Below are 23,099 nucleotides of genomic sequence, written 5' to 3' on the forward strand. Positions count from 1 at the left end.
CAACTTATAGCTGTTAGTAACCTCTAATAAGTCAAAAAATGATAAGTAACTTACCCCTTACTTATTAAAAACTCCTTATTTGACCAAAATAAGTTATAAGTCAAAAAATAATAAGACTTTTTAAATAAGTTTTGCCAAACACCCTCTTAGTAATCCTCATCAACAATGTTTTAAAACCCGGGTCGACCCGAACGGTTCAACCGGTTGGACCATGACCCGGGGTAGAAGGCGGGACAATTGTGAACAGTTTTTTGTAAAAATACGGACCGGATCGAACCGGCCGGATTTTCCCTAAACCGCGGTTCGACCGCTTATGTTGAACCGGTTCAAACCGGATTGACCCGTTTTAATAGGGTTTGGATAGTTGGATACACGTAGCGAACGTCAAAACAACGAGCCGTTTGTGGTTTTTCAATGTTTTTCAATGTTTAAACTTTATGGACATAAAATTATTGGTTTTATATGTTTATGCATTATGCAGGAAAGTAAAAATATATAAAAATAGAAAAATACCATAAACTCGGTTGACCCGGCGGTTAAACCGGTTGAACCGATTGACCCGTGAGGTCAACTAAAAACCCGGGTTTTAAAAGATTGTTCATCGACAATTGATAATAGGTATATTTAGAAGAATAGTTGTACGTTAAAAGGTGGGGGCAAAAGTTAAGTAGAGAAAAGTTCAGTGGTGGTTTGGTAAATTTGACAAAAAGTTGGAACCGCGGAATTTGATAAGGCAAAGTAAAGCCCAAAATCTGTATTTGTTTGATTGTTTCTTCACAAAATCGTTACAAAACCTAAAACAACTTGAAGAAATCAACCAGAAATTGCAGGGGGCGAGTTCGCAAGAAAAAAGACAACACTTTCGGGTTTTCATCCATGATCGAGGCATGTATTCATCCCCAAACATAGACTAAATCAATGATTCTTTGTTTCTTATATCCTATACGACCAGCAAACTTATTGTTTAAAGTTGGGTTCAATCTCAATTTTGGGTGTATGTTATATAAGTTAGTTATAATTATAATTAACTGTTTCTTAGGAGTGAAGATACTTAGAATACGAATTGTTTAGTTCAATCGTGATCAAAACATGGGACATCGGACTTCAAAATTTGTTGTAATATGGCTCTTGTTTCCCCATGTTCTAATTGAGTTTCGTCATATTCTATTCGCTTTTTTGTTATTGTATTTCAATTATAGCTGCTCTTACACAATTTGAAGTTAGTAATGGCTCTTTTACTTCTTTGATAAATGATCAGAAGCTCAAACACTTGGCTTAAAGACTGTAATAACTTTGGCTTCATTCTAAACAAACACCTAAATATTTATGTTTCTTTTCCAAGTGTAGGAATGGCTAAGACAAGGAGTATGACTAAAAGAGAGAATCAAGATGCATCTAACAAGAAAAGGTTCAAGACATGTGATGATGATGATAATGATGATCCAACACCTTGGTCAGATCTTAACCATGAATTGCTTTTTACAGTTATGATGCAACTGGGAGTTGTTGATTTTCCAGCATTTAGTGGAGTTTGTAAGTCATGGAGGTCATTTGCACTTTCAAACAAAAGCAAGTTTATGGAGTCCAAATCACCCATGTCCATATCCATCTCTACTGAGTCGAATGAGGAAGACTACAACTATTACTTAGATGATATAAATACTGAAGGAAGAAGCTTCAATTCCCTTCTTCCTCATTCTGGTGGAAGGACATGTGTTGGTTTTACTTGTGGACACTTGATCTTATTCGGGAGTAAAACTCATGATTTCTGGCTTCTTGATCCTGTCACAAGGCATGAAATTCATTTTCCTGATATCCCTTCTTCAGTAAGTGATGATCCAGTAAAAATCAGGGGTTTTCTTGCCTTTTCACCTTCAAAATCTCGGTGGGTGTTTGTTATGACAGATGGATCCGTCAATATATGGTTTTCTATATCGGGTCAAGGCGAATGGAATCATGTCACATCAACTTCTCTTATTGTTGATTTAATTGCTTTCAATGGAAAGATGTATGCCATAGACAACTCTGGTCATTTATGTGAACTGACAATTAATCCTGAGCCTAAATTATCGATACTTGAAACCAAGAATTTTCCTAACTTTCCTGAACGTCAGCTGTTTTATTGTTGGAGTGAAAGCCTTTATGTGATGAGATATTTGCCAGTAGGTCATCTCGAATATCACAAACTAGATTTTGAGGAAATGAAATGGATGCTATGTAAAAGTTCAAGAAAAGCAGTAACATGGGTATCATCCAATCCCAATCATAGTGTGTTGAAGCGTATTGCTGCTGCTAAAGAAGGAAAATGCAAGTTATTTATTTGGGAACATATGGTATACCCGAAAAATGTTTGAATGATAATCTCATACATGGGCTATGTGGCTTGTTAGCATAGCATTCTTATCTTTATTTTGAATTTTCATGTGTTTGAACATTTTCAAGATGGTTATATGCAGCACAAAGTACTATTAGATTTATCTCCATTTTATGTGGTTTGATGGTCTTTAATTTAAATTTTTACCTAATGCATTATGTGTAGAACATTAGCATGTTGTTATGTCTATGAAGGACCTTTTGCTGGTCTTTTCATCTGAATAGAAAATGTTATTGAGAGAATGGTGGCGCCAATTGATATAGTAATTCTAGAGGTAGTATTTTTGTCATTTTAGAATAGATCAAATTGGGTAGACTCTTTCCATTGGATGAGATTGTCTTTTTCAGTAGTTGGTAATTTTTCTTAGCACATTGAAGTTATCTTTGCAAGGCATTTATATATGGCCTTACCTCTTCTTGTTATGTATGCAGATAATATACACTTTGTGTGTACTCACAGATTTCATCTTCTTACCCTTTGCTCTTCAATTCAATTGATGTGTGCAGTTAGGATTGTTTGTTTTTACTCTGTAGATGTACATGATCTAATCTGTCTGCATGGCGCAGACCACGCACAAACATAAATATGTCTTGCAGTGTGTTTGCTTTTCTGAAGTGCGCAGACAAAAAAAACATCTAGGCGAGGTCTTCATGGCATAGACTTGGCCTTAAGTTTTCCAAGGTCTGCACGTTTATTCAAAACATATATATATATATATATATATATATATATATATATATATATATATATATATATATATATATATATATATATATATATATATATATATATATATATATATATATATATATAGGAGGGTTCAATTGAGAAAAAAAAGGTTGAGAATGGGGGAATCATTCTCAGCCACACATTTATTTTGCCGCAAAAAACTTAGGCGTACCGTCAGAAATGGATAACGGATAAACATGTGTTTTCCAACTAAACATGTTTCCTTAAACTATGTTAATCATTACCTTAATATACACAAAAAACATACTTTTTTTTTGTTTTTTTATTTTTAGAAAACCATTTTTATCGAAAAATTATTTTAAATATATCAAAATTTATAATTTTTTATTCTATATAAATAGACATCCATATTGATATAGTTTTAAGCTAAAATAATTTTTTTTAGAGTTTCAACTCTCGTTATTCATAAATGAATAAAAATCTATCAGATTTTTATTACAATACATTAGTTATTCACTTATTAATAAAACGTATGCTTAACTTTTTTTTATAGTTTAAGTATCGTTCATATATGAATATGACACGTAATAAAGTTTTCTTACTTAAAATATATTTTTTACATCATCTTTCGTCATATATTATACTTATATATGAATAAAACGTGTATTAGTTGTCGTCATATTTTATATTCATATATGAGTAAAACATTTATCGGATTTTTGTTACAGTTAATTTGTTATTCATATATGAATAAGTGGTATAAATGATACTTAAACTATAAAAAAAATTAATTATATATTTTTATTCATAAGTGAATAACGAATGTACTGTAGCAAAAATCTGATGCATTTTTATTCATTTATGAATAACGATAGCTGAAAATATAAAAAAAATAATTTTTTTTTATTTTATCTTAAAAGTATATCAATATGGATGTCTATTTGTAGTAAATAAAAAATCATGAATTTTGGTATATTTAAAATAATTTTTCGATAAAAATAGCTTCTTCAAAATTAAAAAAACGTAAAAAAAACTATGTTTTTGTATATATTAAGGTAATGATTAGCATAGTTTAAGGAAACATGTTTTATTGGAAACACATATGTTTTTCTTATCCATTTCCGCTGGTACAACGGAGGCTTTTGCGGCAAAAATAAATGAGTGGCTGAGAATGTATCCCCCGTTCTCAACCTTTTTTATTTTCTCAATTGAACTTATCTCTATATATATATATATATATATATATATATATATATATATATATATATATATATATATATATATATATATGTGTGTGTGTGTGTGTGTGTGTGTGTGTGTGTGTGATCTCTTCTATCGGGCGCCTTCATCGTTCATTCTCACAGCCTCCCTCCTTCACCGATCATCTTCCTCCTCAACAACCACCGTCGTCACCTCCTCACCCACCGTTGACATTCACTGACTTTCACAGCCGCTGCTGACATCCATCGACACTCCTCACCATCGACGGCTCCTCCACCACCGGTCTTCTTCACCTTCGTCTTCTCCTCGTTCCGCCGTTGTCTAGACCAGACGCACCACCTGAAGCACGAGAACCACCAGATTTTCCCCTGAAAACGATAATATTTTTCCCCCTCCTGCTTTTGATTTTTTTCCCTTGTTATAATATGAAATTGAAGGTTGTTCTTGCTGAAAAACTCTATATTTAACTAAAATTTGTTGTTTAATCTTACTGAAAATACTTGTTATTGCTTCAATTTGTTGTTGAATGTGCTCAAAATCATTATTTGCTTTTAGATGTCGCTGGAAAACGGAAAACCTTATTGCAAATAGCGTTCTTTCTTAAATTTCTTGTTTAGTGTTGTTCATTTACTTGATTACCTCTCAAATGTTTATATGTTGCTAAAATCTGGAAAATGTTTGCAATAAGCATTTTAATATGCAACTTCGTGAAATTTCCCTTTCTTGCATTGCTTTGAAGTTTTTTAATATTATTGACATTGCTGATAATTGGGAAAGTATCTTTAATGTCAAGACTAGATCCATAATATATACTTTTATTACACAAGTTATTACTACTGTTGTGTAGTAGTCATGTTTGGGACTAATTTGTTCCTAATCTCGTGATTGATTTGGAAATGTTAATTGGTGAGCCACCATTTGTTGATTGGCCTTTGTTATTCTCATTGTCCAAAGCTGGAATATAATGTTGACAACATGGGAATGTGATTCAGAGCTTGGAGTTATGTATGGATAATTTAGGATAATTTTGTAATGTAATGTTTTTATGGGTATTTTGATTCATTATATGTAGATTGTAAAATTTTGTTTATTAATGTCTTAAAAATGATCCTTTTTATTGCTCGATAATGCAACGGAAACTGTTAAATTTTGTACATTGTATGTAAATTATTATAATTTGATTATTAATCTTTTTTCAAAGTCTTTCAAGTTTTAAAAAAATAAAGTTATTTTTTGCAGTCTGCAGACTTTAAAAAATATACAGTCTTCTTTTTGCAGACTGCAGACATTTAAATATCTCTTTTACTGTAGAGGTCTACAGATGTGGTCCGCAGACTGCAGCCATTTTGCCTCTAAAAAAACAAACAACACCTTAGCCTCGGAAGTTTTCACTTAAAACATGAAAATGATCGGAATTTATGGGGTTTCAAAGTTGCACTGAATTGCTTTTTTTTTTTTCTCAATATGTATAACAGTATAACAATATGTGTGTTTAGTATTAATTAATGAAACTAAAAGTCAAATACTGCAAATGGTTGTAACAATACATACTGCTATGTGATTACACATCAACATCCAAATCTTCTCAAATTACTTATATACAAAGACAAACTAAATCAATATTTCTTCACACATGATTTACATGATTAAAACTCACGGTGGAACTTGAGTTATTGCATGTGGCAAGAAACTCGTTGCCAAGGTTCATTGGAATTTTAAACTTATTATCTTTATCATTCTATCCAATCTTATTATCTGAAGCTTTAAACTTTGATTGGAGATTACATTAATTATGTATGAAAAATGTTTATTTCTAAATAGTAATATGAAGGAAAGGATTCTTATAAATAGTGGAGGTGACGACTTTGATTAGAAAGAGGGAGGATAGTGTGAAACTAGACATTAATTAGCTATGTGTAACCATACAACGCAAGTTGAGTTTGCATAGGTGCATATGATAAACTTAATCTCAAGGTTACACAATTTAATTTAGCTTGGGTGATGCAAACCCCACAATTGTTGCAAATAAATAATAAATATATAAATAAATAAATAAATAAATAATTCAAGTATTTATCCAACAAACCATACGTAACAACATAGTGCAGAAACCAAAGCCAGAAAAAGACATCAAATCGCATATAAAGGTGAGTGAATAAATAAATTGCAAAATCATCCACCAAATTAAGTTGGGTCTAAACATCTTGAATATGTTCAACATATACAAGATGCAAACCAAGATAAGAATACTAAAAAAGTCATTAATCATTTATGAGATTAAACATCATGGAGAAAGCACCACATGTTTGCAGCAAAGAACCTACCTTTCAACTTTTATCAGTAGCATACATCTCGTATTGTGATCGAGGGTCAACCCACGCCTGTGCCTTTACTTTAATAGCAAAACCATACTTCCAGCTGGCAACGAAACCATATTCTTCTATTTTCTTTTCACCAAAATCTAGTTCCTCGAGAACCTCAAATGGATATCTTACCTGTGAAACCACATAAAAGCTTTCACCCAAGCGTTCAAATGCATTAAACAAGTTCGGCTTTAGATTATTCTTGGTTTCGAGTAATGTCAATTTGGGGTTGGGATGCAGTCTCATTTCAAATAAACCACACACATTGTCACAGGTATATATCTTCCCCTAGAAAGCACATAAATTAGAGAGGTTGAAAGTGGAGGTGACATGATTCCATGCTTGTGTAGTACCCGCTGCACAAAACAATATTTTCTTGGTGAATCTAAATAGCACAACAAACACCAACCCATATATTAAAGGTGAAAAGACAAGGATAACTTGATTAATCGTGGATTATAACTCTCTGAATAACAGGGATATGAAGTGCATGCCTTGTAATAGGATTCACAAGCAAGAAATATCGGGTTTTCCTCCCAAGAAAGACGAAGTAACCACAAGTGAATCCAACATAGATTTTGCCACCCGAATGAGGAATGATGGTTTTGAACGTTTTTCCTTCAAAGTCCTTTAGGTAGCAGCAGTACTCTCATCATCATCGGTAGCGATACGTATGAATATAGGTGGTCTTAATATAAACTTGCTCCGGTTAGAAAGTGCGAGTGACCTCCATCACTTGCAAACTCCACTAAATGCAACAAAATCAACAACTCTCATGAAAAGGAATCATAAAAATTTGCATGTGTGGTATATACAAATTTCACAGATACAAAATCACGATTCAACCTATAATACCTAAAATTGAAATTTCAAAAGTTATTAAAGAATGAATTTTCCGGTTGAGTTAAGAGACGGGAACTCAGGTACATACAAGAAATATGTAATCATTGATTTATTATATATGTTTAGCAATTAATACATACCTCAGTCGAGGAAGAAAACTCGAAAATGTTTTTTTTAGTGAAATCGCCTCTACACTGCACTTTCACGCCGATTTCTTCGAGTTGTTTGGGTTTGGGGACGATTTTGTGAACGAAAAATTCATTGATACATATTTTGGTAGAGTTTTGTTCATAACTGTGGTATTTTAAAAAAATATTTACCATACTATTGTACTTTTGATAATATTTACCAAAACATTACAAAATCAGTTTTGAATATGTGGATCTCATCTCGTTTACAAAAACAATAATAAAAAAACACAATTTATTTATGGATTTTTCTCTGGTAATTGCAGCCAACCAGATACCCATTCCTCGGAAACTGAAACATAGCAAAACTTTTTCGCCGGAATCTGAATCAAACCAAAACTTTCTAGCAGGAAAGTGAAACAACTGAAATAATCGTAAATACCATGGCATATATACCCTCTAATATTTACTTTTCTCACCGGAAAACAATAATTATCTACGTTAAATACAAATAATGTCTATAATAATATTTTACATGCACAACGATAATGGTAATTTAAAGGTGACATCTCTTTTCTACGCAAAGATCCCTTGCAATACCATGAAATTGTAGGTTTATGAACAAATTATTTGGTCAGAAAGTATACAAGGGTTGTTTCGATTCGATGGTTACGAACGCAAATGGATTTTCATGTCCCACTTAGGTAACTTGTTATCAATTGAGCGTTATGAAGATCTCACTACTAGAAAACAGCCATTTAATGACGCGCAAACAATGACACGCGCTGATAGAGGACACGCATTTGTGCGTGTCCCTAAAAAATAATGTTAGTTTTGTGAAATTTGAAGGATGAGGACACGCATTTTTGCGTGCCCTAAAACTAGTGTCCAGCAAAAAAAAAACACGGAGGGCATCAACCATAAAAGGCGTGTCGTGTAAATGTGTCGCTTTATATTTTTTTTAGGAAGGCGCGCGTTCTCGCGGGGGGGGGGGGGGGGGGGGCGAATGAAATCCCAAAATATTAAACACCCCGCTTGATGCATCTCCTTCTAAAATCCTCTACCAAAAAACCCTAATAATCCTTTAAGCAGCTCGTCTTCCTCTACCTCTGTACACACACACAAACACACACACACACACACACTCTCTCTCTCTCTCTCTCTCTTTCTCTCTCCCTTCTCTTTGCAAGCCCTAAGCCCTAAGCCGCCACCACTAGCATCTGAACCAGTCCTCGCTAGTTACCTCTACTCCACCATCATCTCCCACTCATCTCTCACACGCTCTCTGTCTCTCTCTCTCTATCTCTCTCTCTCTCTCTCTCTCTCTCTCTCTCTCTCTCTCTCTCTCTCTTTCTCTATCTCTCCATTTAGGAAACAAACTCTGCTCCTCCACCCTCCTCTTCGATCTTTTCCTCAACGGACATGGTTGTCTTTTTAGAAATTGTCATATATAGTAATGAAATTGTTTAAAAAATGGGTCTAAGTGATGCAGGCATTGTATGGAAATTCTTATTCTTCCCTATGTGTCCATTTGTACAGAGAAGTTGTATGACATTAACTTTTGTGCAATGGATTGTATTTTTTGTATATGGTATTTTATTTTCTATTATGAGACATGAAATGCAAATTTAATTTGAAAATTAGTAAATCTATAAATACCTTTTTTTTAAATTTAAAATTACGATACGCAAAAATATGTGTCATCTTCATTTATGATGTAACGACGTAAATTTTCAAACAAATCTTTCCTTTTAAAATCGTATACTTTTCATAACATATTGTATAGAAATCTCGTTTATTCAAATTACAGAACACGACTCCCTTAATAATCCAGGATCCTCAAAACATAACTCTTTCTCTGGTGTGTACAATCCAGCCGGTGCCGTCCCGCGATCCTGAGAAACCTGAAACACATAACACATAACATGGTAAGCACATAGCTTAGTGAGTTCCCCAAAATACCACATACAGCACATAAGCCACTCGAGGCTATTACTCAGTATGACCCTCCGGTCAATGTGTCTCAGCGGGACCATCCAGTCCCGTAGCTCGTTGGACCCTCCAGTCCGGTGTAGCTTGTTGGACCCTCCGGTCCGGTCTAGCTCGTTGGACCCTTCGGTTCGGTCTACTCGAGGACCCTCTGGCCTCGTAAGTCGTTGGACCCTCCGGTCCGGTCTATATAACACATAGCATACTTATATCACAATGCACATAATCTCAAACATACACATAACACATAAGACCCTCCGGTCTGCACATAAATACCACTCTAGGTAATGTATAGTGAGAAGACTCACCTGTCAAGCAACAAGTAAATAACCTCGCACCCGAATCTCGAACTGGCCTCCGCCTAACACAAGGGATGAATATCATCAATTAATACTCTTTTTACAATTCAAACAACCGAAGACTATTCTTTCTCTTTCTAACTCTTTGAAGTGGATAAAAGACCATTTTACCCCTCCATGGTCCTTATTACTCATGTTGACCAGAACCCCGGAGTCAACAGAAGTCAACACTCGAGTCAATCAGTCCAAGTTTGACCCGACTCGTCGAGTGCACTCTTGCGACTCGTCGAGTCCCCTCATATCCTCATAAGTCTCAAAAGTCTAGCTCAACTCGTCGAGTTGACCCCTAACTCGCCGAGTTATCACTCAATCAACCCATCGGGACAAACCCTCACCGACTCGTCGAGTCAGGCCATGGACTCGGCGAGTCCCTTCGATCAGATTCCTCGTTCAAACGATTTAAGGCAGATCAATCACCCCAAACACTAGATCTACCAACCTAAGGGTCGATTGTCACGTAAAGCTGCAAGCTTTACGTTTAAACATGGCATATAAGGCTCATAATGCCAATATAACTCTAACAAGGATGATTAACCACAATAACTCTTCTATGGTTAAATAAAGCTACAATCTTTGGACTCCCTGGACCTCACAAGGTCCAGATCTGAAGTCTAGGCCTCAAGAGAGACCTTATGCATACAAAGTCCCAACAATGGTGGAAGAAACCCTAATCTTCCATATTTACAAGATCTAAGCAAAATAACAAGAAAGGTGCAAGCTTTTACCTCTTACTCAAGACCTTGCACGAAGTTAGAACATATCCACTGGTTCTCTAGCTCCCTTGATGGGTGATCTGCTCTTCTCCTCAAGAGATGCACTGGTCTACTCCAAGTTTTAGCTTCTAAGACTCTCATGGCTCTCTATACACGTTTAGGGTTTGCTCTTAAGGAAGGGTAGCCGCAAATGAGGCTATAAGTTCCTTTAAATAGGTCTCAAACCCAGGGAATTAGGGTTTCTCTGCCCAACACCTACTCGGCGAGTCAGCTCTCTGACTCGTCGAGTCCAATCATTAATCCCACCTGGACACTCGCCTCTACTCGATGAGTTGAACTCACAACTCGTCGAGTCACTCCATGAATCTCAATATTAATCACACAATAATATACCTGAAAGTCCGGATGATACAATTCTCCCCCACTTGAATTAGATTTCGCCCTCGAAATCTCTCCTCAACAATACATAGATCGAACCCAATAACCGAAAAGCACCACCGAGAGGATCTCATACCACACACCTATCTCCCTCTATGGACACCTAAATCCAAACAGGAACTCCCACCTAGAAAAAGGACAGACCCTTCTGCTGCTACGATAACCCTCTGACTCTCCAGAATCTGGAAACTCTAGTGGCCTGTATCACTGCCAGACCGCCTTCTCAAGATATCACCATGCTATTCGCTCCTCGAATAACAACCCTGACAACTCACTGCCCCTCTGATTCCCTTGTTGCGACTGATAAAACAAGTCAATGCCCAAAAATTGACCACCGATCACTCAAACCAGACATGTTAAACAATTCAGATCATACTCCAAAGAATGAAAGGGTGACATCACCCCAGGGACCCATCTACTGTACTATAATCAAACCCCAACTCCCTTCTCCAATATCCCTTTCAACACTGAGCACCAGGTCATCTCCCGACCTAGCAGTTGAACCTCCAAGGGTTACCCATTGTATACCTCAACATGTCTCACTGACTTCCTTCCCACACTAGCTATCTCGGCCTAGTGTGACACACAAGTCACGAAGTTCGCTTTTCCTCAAGCGAATACGGAATTCGTTTCACCCTCGACCTCTGTCGTCTACTACTCATTACTTCCATGCATTTCGCGGTTTTCTCATACCAACGAATTGAACCACTAAGGTCTAAGACACCAGATGGAAACAATACCCCCTTCCAAATGAAATTCATCTCTGAATCCGGAATCTCATTCTGCCTACTCAATACACCACTAGAATCGAACTTAACTCGAGAGTCTGGTCCAACACAGAATTGGAACCACTCGTCCCAATGAAACACTAAACTCACGACCCATGACCCGCAACCCACGCGTACATCACTTATCTAATTCCTTCTGTTTGCGATAACCACACCTTAACTCAGAATATAACGATTCCCTATCATTAAGGAGACCTCCGTCTCCCTCCCGGTCTGGCCACCGATTCCCCCAAGACTCAATCCAATAAGGCTACTCAAGCCTAGGAACATTCCTGTGTCATGCTCTGACTAACGAATAAAACGGCTCCCCGCAACACCACGACACTCTCTCACTGGCTAGCGAGTACTACGGCTCCCCGCAGTATCACAACTCCCTTTCACTGACTAGTGAGTACTACGGTTCCCCGTAGTATCACAACACCCTCTCTCTGACTAGTGAGTACTACGGCTCCCCGTAGTATCACAACACCCTTTCTCTGACTAGTGAGTACTATGGCTCCCCGTAGTATCACAACACCCTTTCTCTGACTAGTGAGTACTACGGCTCCCCGTAGTATCACAACACCCTCTCTCTGACTAGTGAGCACTACGGCTCCCCGTAGTATCACAACACCCTTTCTCTGACTAGTGAGTACTACGGCTCCCCATAGTATCACAACACCCTTTCTCTGAATGGCGAATACTACGGCTTCCCGTAGTATCACCACACTCTCTCGATGTAACTCATGGATGCTATAGCTCCCTGTAGTCTTACCGTGCTTCCTCTTACCACCCCACGATCTCATCCTCAAGTTGACACCACCCTGCGTTCACTTACTCATTCTCTGTGGCCCAGTATAGATAGGTACACACACGCCCATCCAGGCTAAGCATCACTATTTCGGACGACCACCGCGATGACAAAACCTCTTTTTCTCGCTGCAATTCACATTATCAGATAATTCCGTTTGATGTCAATTAGCTGAAGGGCCCCCACCGGAACCATAGACACTTGATACACCACTCGTCATCTCATAACTCAAGACTCGAAATAAACCGAATTTAGGACATCATACCCAGATGCCTCGGCACACCATCACAGAATCTCATGATGTCTTGCCCCCACCACTGATCCCCTACTCACGGCATCATACTCAGATACCGCAATGCACTCTGACAGAATCTCACATCTGATCTTCCTCTCACACATCTTATAACTTCAAAAATCCCAATCCTCAACTTGAAACACAGAGAAATCATCGATGGCTCAGAACACAATGACGACAATCCGAAACTCCCTCCTCTGTTGCTCAAACCTTTGCAAGAATATTCATACCGACTCTGAAGCTGGTTGCACGATCATCTCTTACCCTTTCCAAAGAGCATAGAATAATCCATTCATCGAACCAGAATTTCCCAACTGCCGAAGTATCCCTACGAACCAACCACCTCGAAAAATTCTTATATACCACAAGGCCTCTGACCAACGGCCACCTGCCGTGCAGACACTCATCCTTTCTTGAACGCGTACAACACGCATTAACTCTCTCTGCAACTCACCTCGACCACCAATAACCCTGGTCTCATGAATCCATAGTGCATGTCTCGATCCAGCTCCCTAACCGCTCTTGAACAAATCTCTGATCCTTTCGATAGAATACCCGGTTCTCCCCCACTCAGGGTTCGAACCATCACCAATTGGCGCACCAATAATCCATTCCACAGACTGTTTCCACCAGGAAGATCACACTTACTCTTGGGAGGTACTACGTGATGCTCGGTGTTCTCCCCGATAGAGACCCCACAACTCCAATTACCCCGAATCTCAGATGAAATCCTCAGAAACTTCTCATCATGATTACCTCTAATCATACAGAATCTCATGTCATCCCATTACCGGACGTCTCAACTGTCCTGTAGTAACTCTGATTCTTAATCTGAAAATCATGAACTATCATACTCCTTATCCTCGACTCCTCAACCAACGTTCCATCACGTGGGTTGTAATAAGGGCGGAGACCTCATTACCACATTCCATACTCATCATAGACAATAAGAGCCACCGCCCCAATATCCTCTTCTTGATTGTCCGACGCAGCAGCTAATACATGCCCTAGTATACTCAAATAGGGTGTATCCTTGTCCTTGGCCATCTTAGTCCCCACTGACAACCTGCTTATGATCTATCATTACCTCTCGGCAGACATACTGCCCAAATACTTTGATGGAAGCTCGCCATCAATGCTAACCCGCAGGGTTTACCCCCAAGCTTAGAAACCGAAATCTCGACACCTCTCATGTTTCCCACAGGAAACGAAATTAACACCACCCAGGTCACAGAAGGTGACATCTCCACTATCGGCTGATTGCTCAACTCATGCCGCAGTCCTCCATAAATGCCATCTCTACTCATCATTGAGTCTCGCGACTTCATCTGACATCTCACCAAAAATACCTTGGAGTCATCTCGACTTCCCTCATAAGGGATGCTTCGCTGGAACTTGTTCCACATGGCCCTCTGACCTTATACTCTATCGCATCTGATCTCGGTCTAACTAATCACAACGGAATAACTGGTAGAACCAGTAACACTAACCGCCACGGGTCATGGTACTCGAACCTTGTGGCCACCTCTCGATCTGCTATAAACCATGGTACTCGAACCATGTTATCTCCTCTCAATCTGCTACCAATCATGGTACTCGAACCATGACATCACCTCTCAATCTGCTACCAATCATGGTACTCGAACCATGATATCACCTCCCAATCTGCTACCAATCATGGTACTCGAACCATGACATCACCTCCCAATCTGCTACTTAGAATCTCCAGAATATTCCCTGCATCAAGTATGGGTCCTCTGCTTTCAATAGTACGGGCCCATACTACCTGCCACATCTACCCATACCTTCCACACGGACCATCCTAGATTTCCTAAGTAGCTGCTCAACCTTCTCGCTCATCCATCCCGTTACTCGTGTTCGCTCCCCAGCGAAATACTCTACCCTGTCAGCACACTCATCTGACTACGGTCACCCCCTAGGCTCTTCCTAGGTGCTCACACTTCTCTGCCATCAGCTGCTGAAGAACTCCTAGTGATGCCAGCCATCTACCTCCTGAATATCGTCATATTCACTTAGTACCTGACTCCCATCATCGAGAGTTCCACAAAGCACGAAGCAAGCAGCATTCGGGCATAGAATAATCTCCACTAGCCCGTAAAACCCCTCTAGGCTATCATCCTACTTGCTCTCCTCATACCCGTAGGATATCACTGAACTCAAGCAACTTCACCCCATGTGGGCATGAGACTACCCTCTCAGTAGACTCCACAAATGCTCGTCTAGGTATCCCTTCTAGATTACTCCTCTACTCAAATCCCTTTCTAAAAAGGATTCTTGCTGAATACTCTTACTCAGCACATACTCGAAAGCACATCACAGATAACAGTAACTCCTAGGCTAAGGCATCATAAATCAGGCCACTCTAGTCCTAAAATATGGAATACCTAGCCTATCTCTAGCATGCATAATATCTCATAACATGTCTCATAAATATCACATAATACATAAGTAAGGGTATTTTGGGAAATCACCGTTCGGGCTCTGGCTGATTGTACACACTACTCCTTCTCGTTTTCTCTTAGAAATTTTTTCTCAAATCCTCAGTTTGAGTCCAGATTTACCCGAAGGCGCATCCGAATCCCTCAAACCAAGGCTCTGATACCAACTTGTAACGACGTAAAATTTCAAATAAATCTTTCATTTTAAAATCGTATACTTTTCATAACATATTGTATAGAAATCTCGTTTATTCAAATTACAGAACACGACTCCCTTAATAATCCATGATCCTCAAAATATAACTCTTTCTCTGGTGTGTACAATTAAGCTGGTGCCGTCCCGCGATCCTGAGAAACCTGAAACACATAATACATAACACGGTAAGCACAAAGCTTAGTGAGTTCCCTAAAATACCACATACAACACATAAGCCACTCGAGGCTATAACTCAGTATGACCCTCCGGTCAATGTGTCTCAGCGGGACCCTCCAATCCCATAGCTCGTTGGACCCTCCGGTCCGGTCTAGCTCGTTGGACCCTCCGGTCCGGTCTAGCTCGTTGGACCCTCCGGTCCGGTCTACTCGAGGACCCTCTGGCCTCGTAAGTCGTTGGACCCTCCGGTCCGGTCTATATAACACGTAGCATACTTATATCACAATGCACATAATCTCAAACATACACATAACATATAAGACCCTCCGGTCTGCACATCGATACCACTCTAGGTAATGTATAGTGAGAAGACTCACCTGTCAAGCAACAGGTAAATAACCTCGCACCCGAATCTCGAACTGGCCTCCGCCTAACACAAGGGATGAATATCACCAATTAATACTCTTTTTACAATTCAAACAACCGAAGACTATTCTTTCTCTTTCTAACTCTTTGAAGTAGATAAAAGACCATTTTACCCCTCCGTGGTCCTTATTACTCATGTTGACTAGAACCCCAGAGTCAATAGAAGTCAACACTCGAGTCAATCAGTCCAAGTTTGGCCCGACTCGTCGAGTGCACTCTTGCAACTCGTCGAGTCCCCTCGTATCCTCATAAGTCTCAAAAGTCTAGCTCAACTCGTCGAGTTGACCCCCAACTCGCCGAGTTATCACTCAATCAACCCATCTGGACAAACCCTCACCGACTCGTCGAGTCAGGCCATGGACTCGGCAAGTCCCTTTGATCAGATTCCTCGTTCAAACGATCTGAGGCAGATCCATCACCCCAAACACTAGATCTACCAACCTAAGGGTCGATTGTCACGTAAAGCTGCAAGCACTACATTTAAACATGGCATATAAGGCTCATAATGCCAATATAAATCTAACAAGGATGATTAACCACAATAACTCTTCTATGGTTAAATAAAGCTATAATCTTTGGACCCCCTGGACCTCACAAGGTCCAGATCTGAAGTCTAGGCCTCAAGAGAGACCTTATGCTTACAAAGTCCCAACAATGGTGGAAGAAACCCTAATCTTCCATATTTACAAGATCTAAGCAAAATAACAAGAAAGGTGTAAGATTTTACCTCTTACTCAAGCCCTTGCACGAAGTTACACCAGATCCAATGATTCTCTAGCTCCCTTGATGGGTGATATGATCTTATCCTCAAGAGATGAACTGGTCTACTCCAAGTTTTAGCTTCTAAGACTCTTATGGCTCTCTATACACGTTTAGGGTTTACTCTCAAGGAAGGGTAGCCGCAAATGAGGCTATAAGTTCCTTTAAACAGGTCTCAAACCCGGGGAAATAGGGTTTCTCTGCCCAGCACCTACTCGGCGAGTCAGCTCTCTGACTCGTCGAGTCCAATCATTAATCCCACGTGGACACTCGCCTCTACTCGACGAGTTGGACTCACAACTCGTCGAGTCACTCCATGAATCTCAATATTAATCACACAATAATATTCCTGAAAGTCCGGATGTTACATATGACATGGCCTTTCTTGACAGCGACTTTAATGATACGCATTGCGTGTCATAAATGCGCGTCGTAAATGCGTGTCGTCTATAGATGACGTGCAAAAGCGTGTCGTCTCTCGTTATGACAGGGCCTTCCTTGACATGCATTTGCGTGTCGTCTGAGCGTTTTATGACACGCGTTGCGCGTCGTAAAAGGGTGTTTTTCTAGTAGTGTCTTTACCCCCCGCCTAACGATTAACGCCAGTATCTTTCCCTTCTCGTTCTTCCTCTCAATGTTAAGATTCATTGTTCTCGTTCCCTGTCCTCTCCCCCTTCTCCTTCGTCCTCTAAAGGTTCAAACAGACAAAACAAGTCTTGTTCTCAACAAGTTTTTGCTGGAAACCAGCGACAGAAAGCAAAAATCCTTTGGTTTGAAATAGTGAGTTAAGATACTGAAGACCCTTTGTCTAAATCTCCGATCTTGTGTTCTTTTATTGGAAACCGAGAACTCCATGGAGAAAGGCGACAGTGGATCGGTACGACAAGAAGGTAGACATTGGTGAAATAACGAAATATTTTGTCGGTGTTTAGTTCCGGTGAACAAGAAATGGAAAGGCGAATCGGGCATGACAGAGACGGTGAGCGAGGCAGGCCCAATTGCTTTAATTTCAAATTAAAAATAAAAAAACAATATCTCTAATAGTTTACGACATTTTGGTAAATAGTTTAGAAAGCACATCATTTTGGTAAATACTTTTTCTGATTACCACCATTTGGTAAAAAAACTCTATTTTGGTATCAAATTTTAGGCAAGATTTCCAAATGGAAATCGGTTACATGCGTATCAATTCTAGCAGTTTCCGACTTCCCCTTTCTCATCAAATTTTGCCAACAACCACCAAACTTTTCTTTATTTAACTTTTTCCCTAACTCTTTATCATCATTAGAAAACTACTTTACAGAGTTTTTTTTAACCATTCATTACAAAAATAGTTTTAGATCTTCTAAACTTAAACCACGAAAACGTAAATAAAATAATACTATCCAAAATACTATCTTTCCGCATTGAGGGAGATTCAAAGACACTATCGTTATGAAACTTTCAAAATATCTGACATGTCACTATTACCATTACGCATATCCTCTCTTTTTTGCATTATTGAATGTCACATCATCAATCCAAGAAAGTCATTCTATTACTGAAATCGAGTTCGGGAACAAAATATCACCCTACTTAGCTGCCAATTTCCATGTTGGTTTTTATAGAGCCTAAAATCTCACGAATATGAAATGAAAAATAAACCTGCTGAACAGAAAGTAAAACAACTTGCAGGTATGATGAAAATGTTAAAGAAAAGTAAGAAAGTTGTAGAAAAAGCTTAGTTTATTCATATGATAGAAGCCTATATATATAGCCTTACATACCTAGGAATAAGCAAAAATAATAATAAACTACTACCCTAAGCTAAAGACTCGGTAAAGGGTTGAACAATTCCAACGTGCCTCTATGAATTATCCAACTACACATGAATCAGTAAAACCCTTTATCCACTCTTCTTTATTCTAATAAAACTAACTAAATATTGCTACTAATTCCAGCCATGCATATCACGAGAACATGTGGTTTGTGAACCGATTAACACAACAATCACCCGCTTAATCGGTTCATTCATACACTTGATCACAATAGTGCCGACTCCTCTTCGATTAGATTTACTTCCTGATTCTCCCACTTAAGACACTCATTGCTATAGTGACTATACTCGCCACATTTGTAACATTTAACATGACTTTTATCCCGTACACGTTCATTTCCATCTCGACTTTTCCCGGACCCCCGATCTTTTCCCCGGCCACGTCCAAAGTTATCCTGATTTGAAATTACAACCATGTGTTTTTTCCTGACTAGCCAATAGCAAGTCACCTTGAGTGTCTTCTGTTTTCTCACTTCCTTTTATTCGTTCCTCGTAAGCTTTCAACCTTCCAACGGCCTCATCAAACATATAAAATCTAGCTCGAAAGATTGTTCAATTGACGCCACAATTTGGAGAAACAATCTTGGCATCGAATCAAGTAGTCTTTTCACCAACTCCTCCTCTTCAAGCTCATATCCAAGGCTTCTTACTTTTGAGGCTAAACCGGTCAGTTCTGTCGCGAAGTAATCAACCGTTTCACCTTCTTTCACCCGCAAGCCTTCGAGTTCCATTTTTAACGTTGCAAATCGAGCCGTTCTCACCCGATCCACTCCCAAATACCGTATCTTCAACCCATCCCACACTTGTTTTGGATCGGTGTAACTCGCCAATTACAAAACCATGTCTTCGGGTATTGCTTGAAACAAGAAGGCAAGTGCTTTTTTTGACTTCCTTGGATCTGCTTCTTAACCTAATGCCCTCGGTTCAACCGTCTCCCATATGTCGTGTACGTCCATGATCGATTTAACCTTGACCACCCACACCGGATAATTCGTTGGGGTCAGCACCGACACTTGAAAGGAAACCGAACCTCCTTCTTTTGCTGGTACCAATGACATTTTCCTTTTCTTTCTTTGTGACAGCCCCAACCTTTTCTGATCCAACCCGTTCCTATAGAGAGTCCTCTTTCACCAGTCAAGAAAACCAAACTCCTGTTTCTTCTATTTTCTTTTACAAGCTGTGAGCAAGCAAATCAAAACCCACCTGTTTTGATTTCTTTCCGCGTCTCTTCTCCGTTTTTGGTTAGTCTCTATTTAAACCGGAACATAGATCATCAAGGATAGAGGTTGTACCTCTCTTGCTATCAAAGGAAACTTACACCCCCTTTAACAACTAGGAGCTTTGATACCAAATGTTGGTTTTTATAAAGCCTAAAATCTCACGAATATGAAATGAAAAATAAACCTGCTGAACAGAAAGTAAAACAACTTGCAGTTATGACGAAAATGTTGAAGAAAAGTAAGAAAGTTGCAGAAAAAGCTTAGTTTATTCATATGATAGAAGCCTATATATATAGCCTTACATACCTGGGAATAAGCAAAAATAATAATAAGCTACTACCCTAAGCTAAAGACTCAGTAAAGGATTGAACAATTCCAACGTGCCTCTATGAATTATCCAACTACACAATCCTTTATCCATTCTTATTTATTCTAATAAAACTAACTAAAAATTGCTACTAATTCTAGCCATGCATATCACGAGAACATGTGGTTTGTGAACCGATTAACACAACATTCCACACATAAGAAAGGATGTTCATTAGATTCGACTCCAGAATTACACACATGGCAAGTAATAGAATGTAACTCCATCCCCTTTCTTGATAAATTCCAACGATGCGGTAGCATATCCCGGACTAATCGCCACATGAACATGCTTACTTTCCTTGGGATCGCTTTACACCATCTGGTGCTAGTAGTCGTAGCTGGAAGGATCATTTCGTCAATGTATCTCCACATCTCTCCTACTGTGAACTCCCCCATGACATCTAAATCCCACCACCAATAATTAGGAACCGTAGAAAAATTCACCTTTTGTAATTCGTCCCGGAGCCTATTAAATTGATCTTCAATTACACCACCAGAAAATTGTGTAGACCATGGAGCCTATTATATTGATCTTCAATTACACCACCAGAAAATTATCTAGACCAATTCCATATCCATTCCCAATCTATAAACCTTTCCATCACCTTACACTCTTCCTGCATTTCAAGTTAGAACAGACGATTGAAATGATGTTTTAACGGCTGATATCCCAACCATATGTCACAACAAAATTCAGCTTTACTACATTTGCCCACTATAAGTTTTAACGTGTCTTTCGGCTCACATTCCCATCATGCAAGTGATGTATAGATCCTACAATTTTTTCCCATGTACTTTCTGTCTTACACCTATTGCATCATCATGTATGTATTTGGTTACTTTCACCCACATGACACCTTGATTATTTACTAGTCTCCATCTCTATTTTTGCAACAATGGCTGATTAGACGCCTTAAGGCTTCCAACACCCACACCACCTTTATCAGCCTTTATCAGGGACGTCATAACAAGATTCCACTTTATCCATTCTATTTTCTTTGTTTCCTCATCACCTTCCCAAAAAGAAAATTGCATGCCAACTTTCAAGCATCCTGAAAATCGTTCCAAGGACTTCACAAATCGACATAAAATAAATGCCTAGACTTCCCAAAACCAATTTTAGCATTGTAAGTCTTACGCCAATTGATAGTAACTTAGGCTTCCAACTAGAAATCTTGTCTTTAAACTGAACTACCACAACATTTCAATTTTCCTTAAGCGTCATGTTACACCCAATCAGCAAGCCCAAATAATTAAATGATAAAGAACCTGACGCACGTCTAGTTGTTACAGATAACACCTTCAATTCGTCATCTTCCACCCCAACCCTGAACAAATTAGATTTATTTATATTTAGTTTGAGACCTGAAGCAAAATAAAAATGACTCAACACCCGGACAATATTATCTATATCATTCAGACTCTGGTCCATCTCAACCACTACATCATCAACATAAAAAAGATGCATCATTTTATGCTAGGATTCCCGTCACACCACTAATTAACTTGGCTTGAATGGATTCAATAATTGCTTGATGTAAACCTTCCGTTATTAAAATTAAAAGGAAATGTGATAATGGATCACCTTGGCAGAGACCTCTATGTGACAAAAGCTTTGATGTTGGACTTCCATTCACAATAATCGACACTCTAGCCGTATGTAAGCATTTCAACACCCACACTGTGACAATTGTGAAAATTTGGTCAATGATAGTCAATCGCAAACGTGGCGAGCATCAATGTAATAGGCTTAATATATAATGTCTGATGATTCTTGATGAAAATATATTATACTTTAAAATATATAATAAAAATGAGTTGAATCATCAAACCGTGAAAAATTAGATGAACAAAATTTTGACGTTATATACAAAAATAACATTAAAATATGTTATTAAATAAATACATGTAATTAGCATTATTTTGTATAGATAATAGCATAATCCAAAAGTACGTGTCAATACGATTCTGAAAAATATAAAGAACGTCGAAAACGGAGTTCGTATACGAAAGATGAAAACTTGTGGTAATACAAAATAGGGGAGTAAAAACAAACTATTGAAATAAACACATGAATTAAGAATTATTTAGTATAACTATGACCATATTCGGAAAGTATATGTTATTACGATCACATGGATATAAAGAACTTTGGAAATAGAGTTTGTACGCAAAAGTTATGGCGTTTCAAAGAAAACGCACAAATCAACCACCTTTCGTTAACGAATCTTCAAACGATTCATTAGATGGCTTATGGGACTCGTTAGAAAAGTATAGAAACATTTTATGGACCAGAAGTGATCTAGTATTTGATTCAGTTGCTAACTTTTCCATTCCACGAATGTCTGACGCTTTCACGAAAACAGTTGAATCACGAAAGTCGGAAAGCCACTTTTATCGTACTTTCAAATGCTTTGTTTGTGTAACATCCCCCTCTGCTACGTATCACAATATTGTCCACTTTGGGCTATCGGAACGAAAACTTCCCATGGGTCACCCATCCCTGAATTGCTCTTTCCCGAGCACGCTTAACTACAGAGTTCTTACAGGATTTGCTGCCCTCACGACTTTAAAACACTTTGTGACATGGAAGGTATCCACATCTCTTATAAAATGATGCTTAGTTCTACTTCCCAGTCAAAATGGGATCAACTGCAACCCGCCTTAACCCACCCCCCCCCCCCCA

At 38.6% G+C, this 23,099-nt stretch overlaps 1 protein-coding gene across 1 annotated transcript; it reads left to right on the plus strand.

The window, feature by feature from the left end:
* Positions 1–1,349: 1,349 nt before the first annotated feature.
* LOC145112481 (uncharacterized) lies at positions 1,350–2,354 on the plus strand. Its single transcript, XM_079048644.1, has one exon. The coding sequence runs from the start codon at positions 1,350–1,352 to the stop codon at positions 2,352–2,354; it is 1,005 nt and encodes a 334-aa protein (XP_078904770.1).
* The last annotated feature ends 20,745 nt before the right edge of the window (positions 2,355–23,099 follow it).

This window comes from Lactuca virosa, chromosome 5, assembly GCF_052849685.1.
Source record: "Lactuca virosa cultivar CGN04683 chromosome 5, Lactuca_virosa_CGN04683_v6, whole genome shotgun sequence".
NCBI lineage: Eukaryota > Viridiplantae > Streptophyta > Magnoliopsida > Asterales > Asteraceae > Lactuca > Lactuca virosa.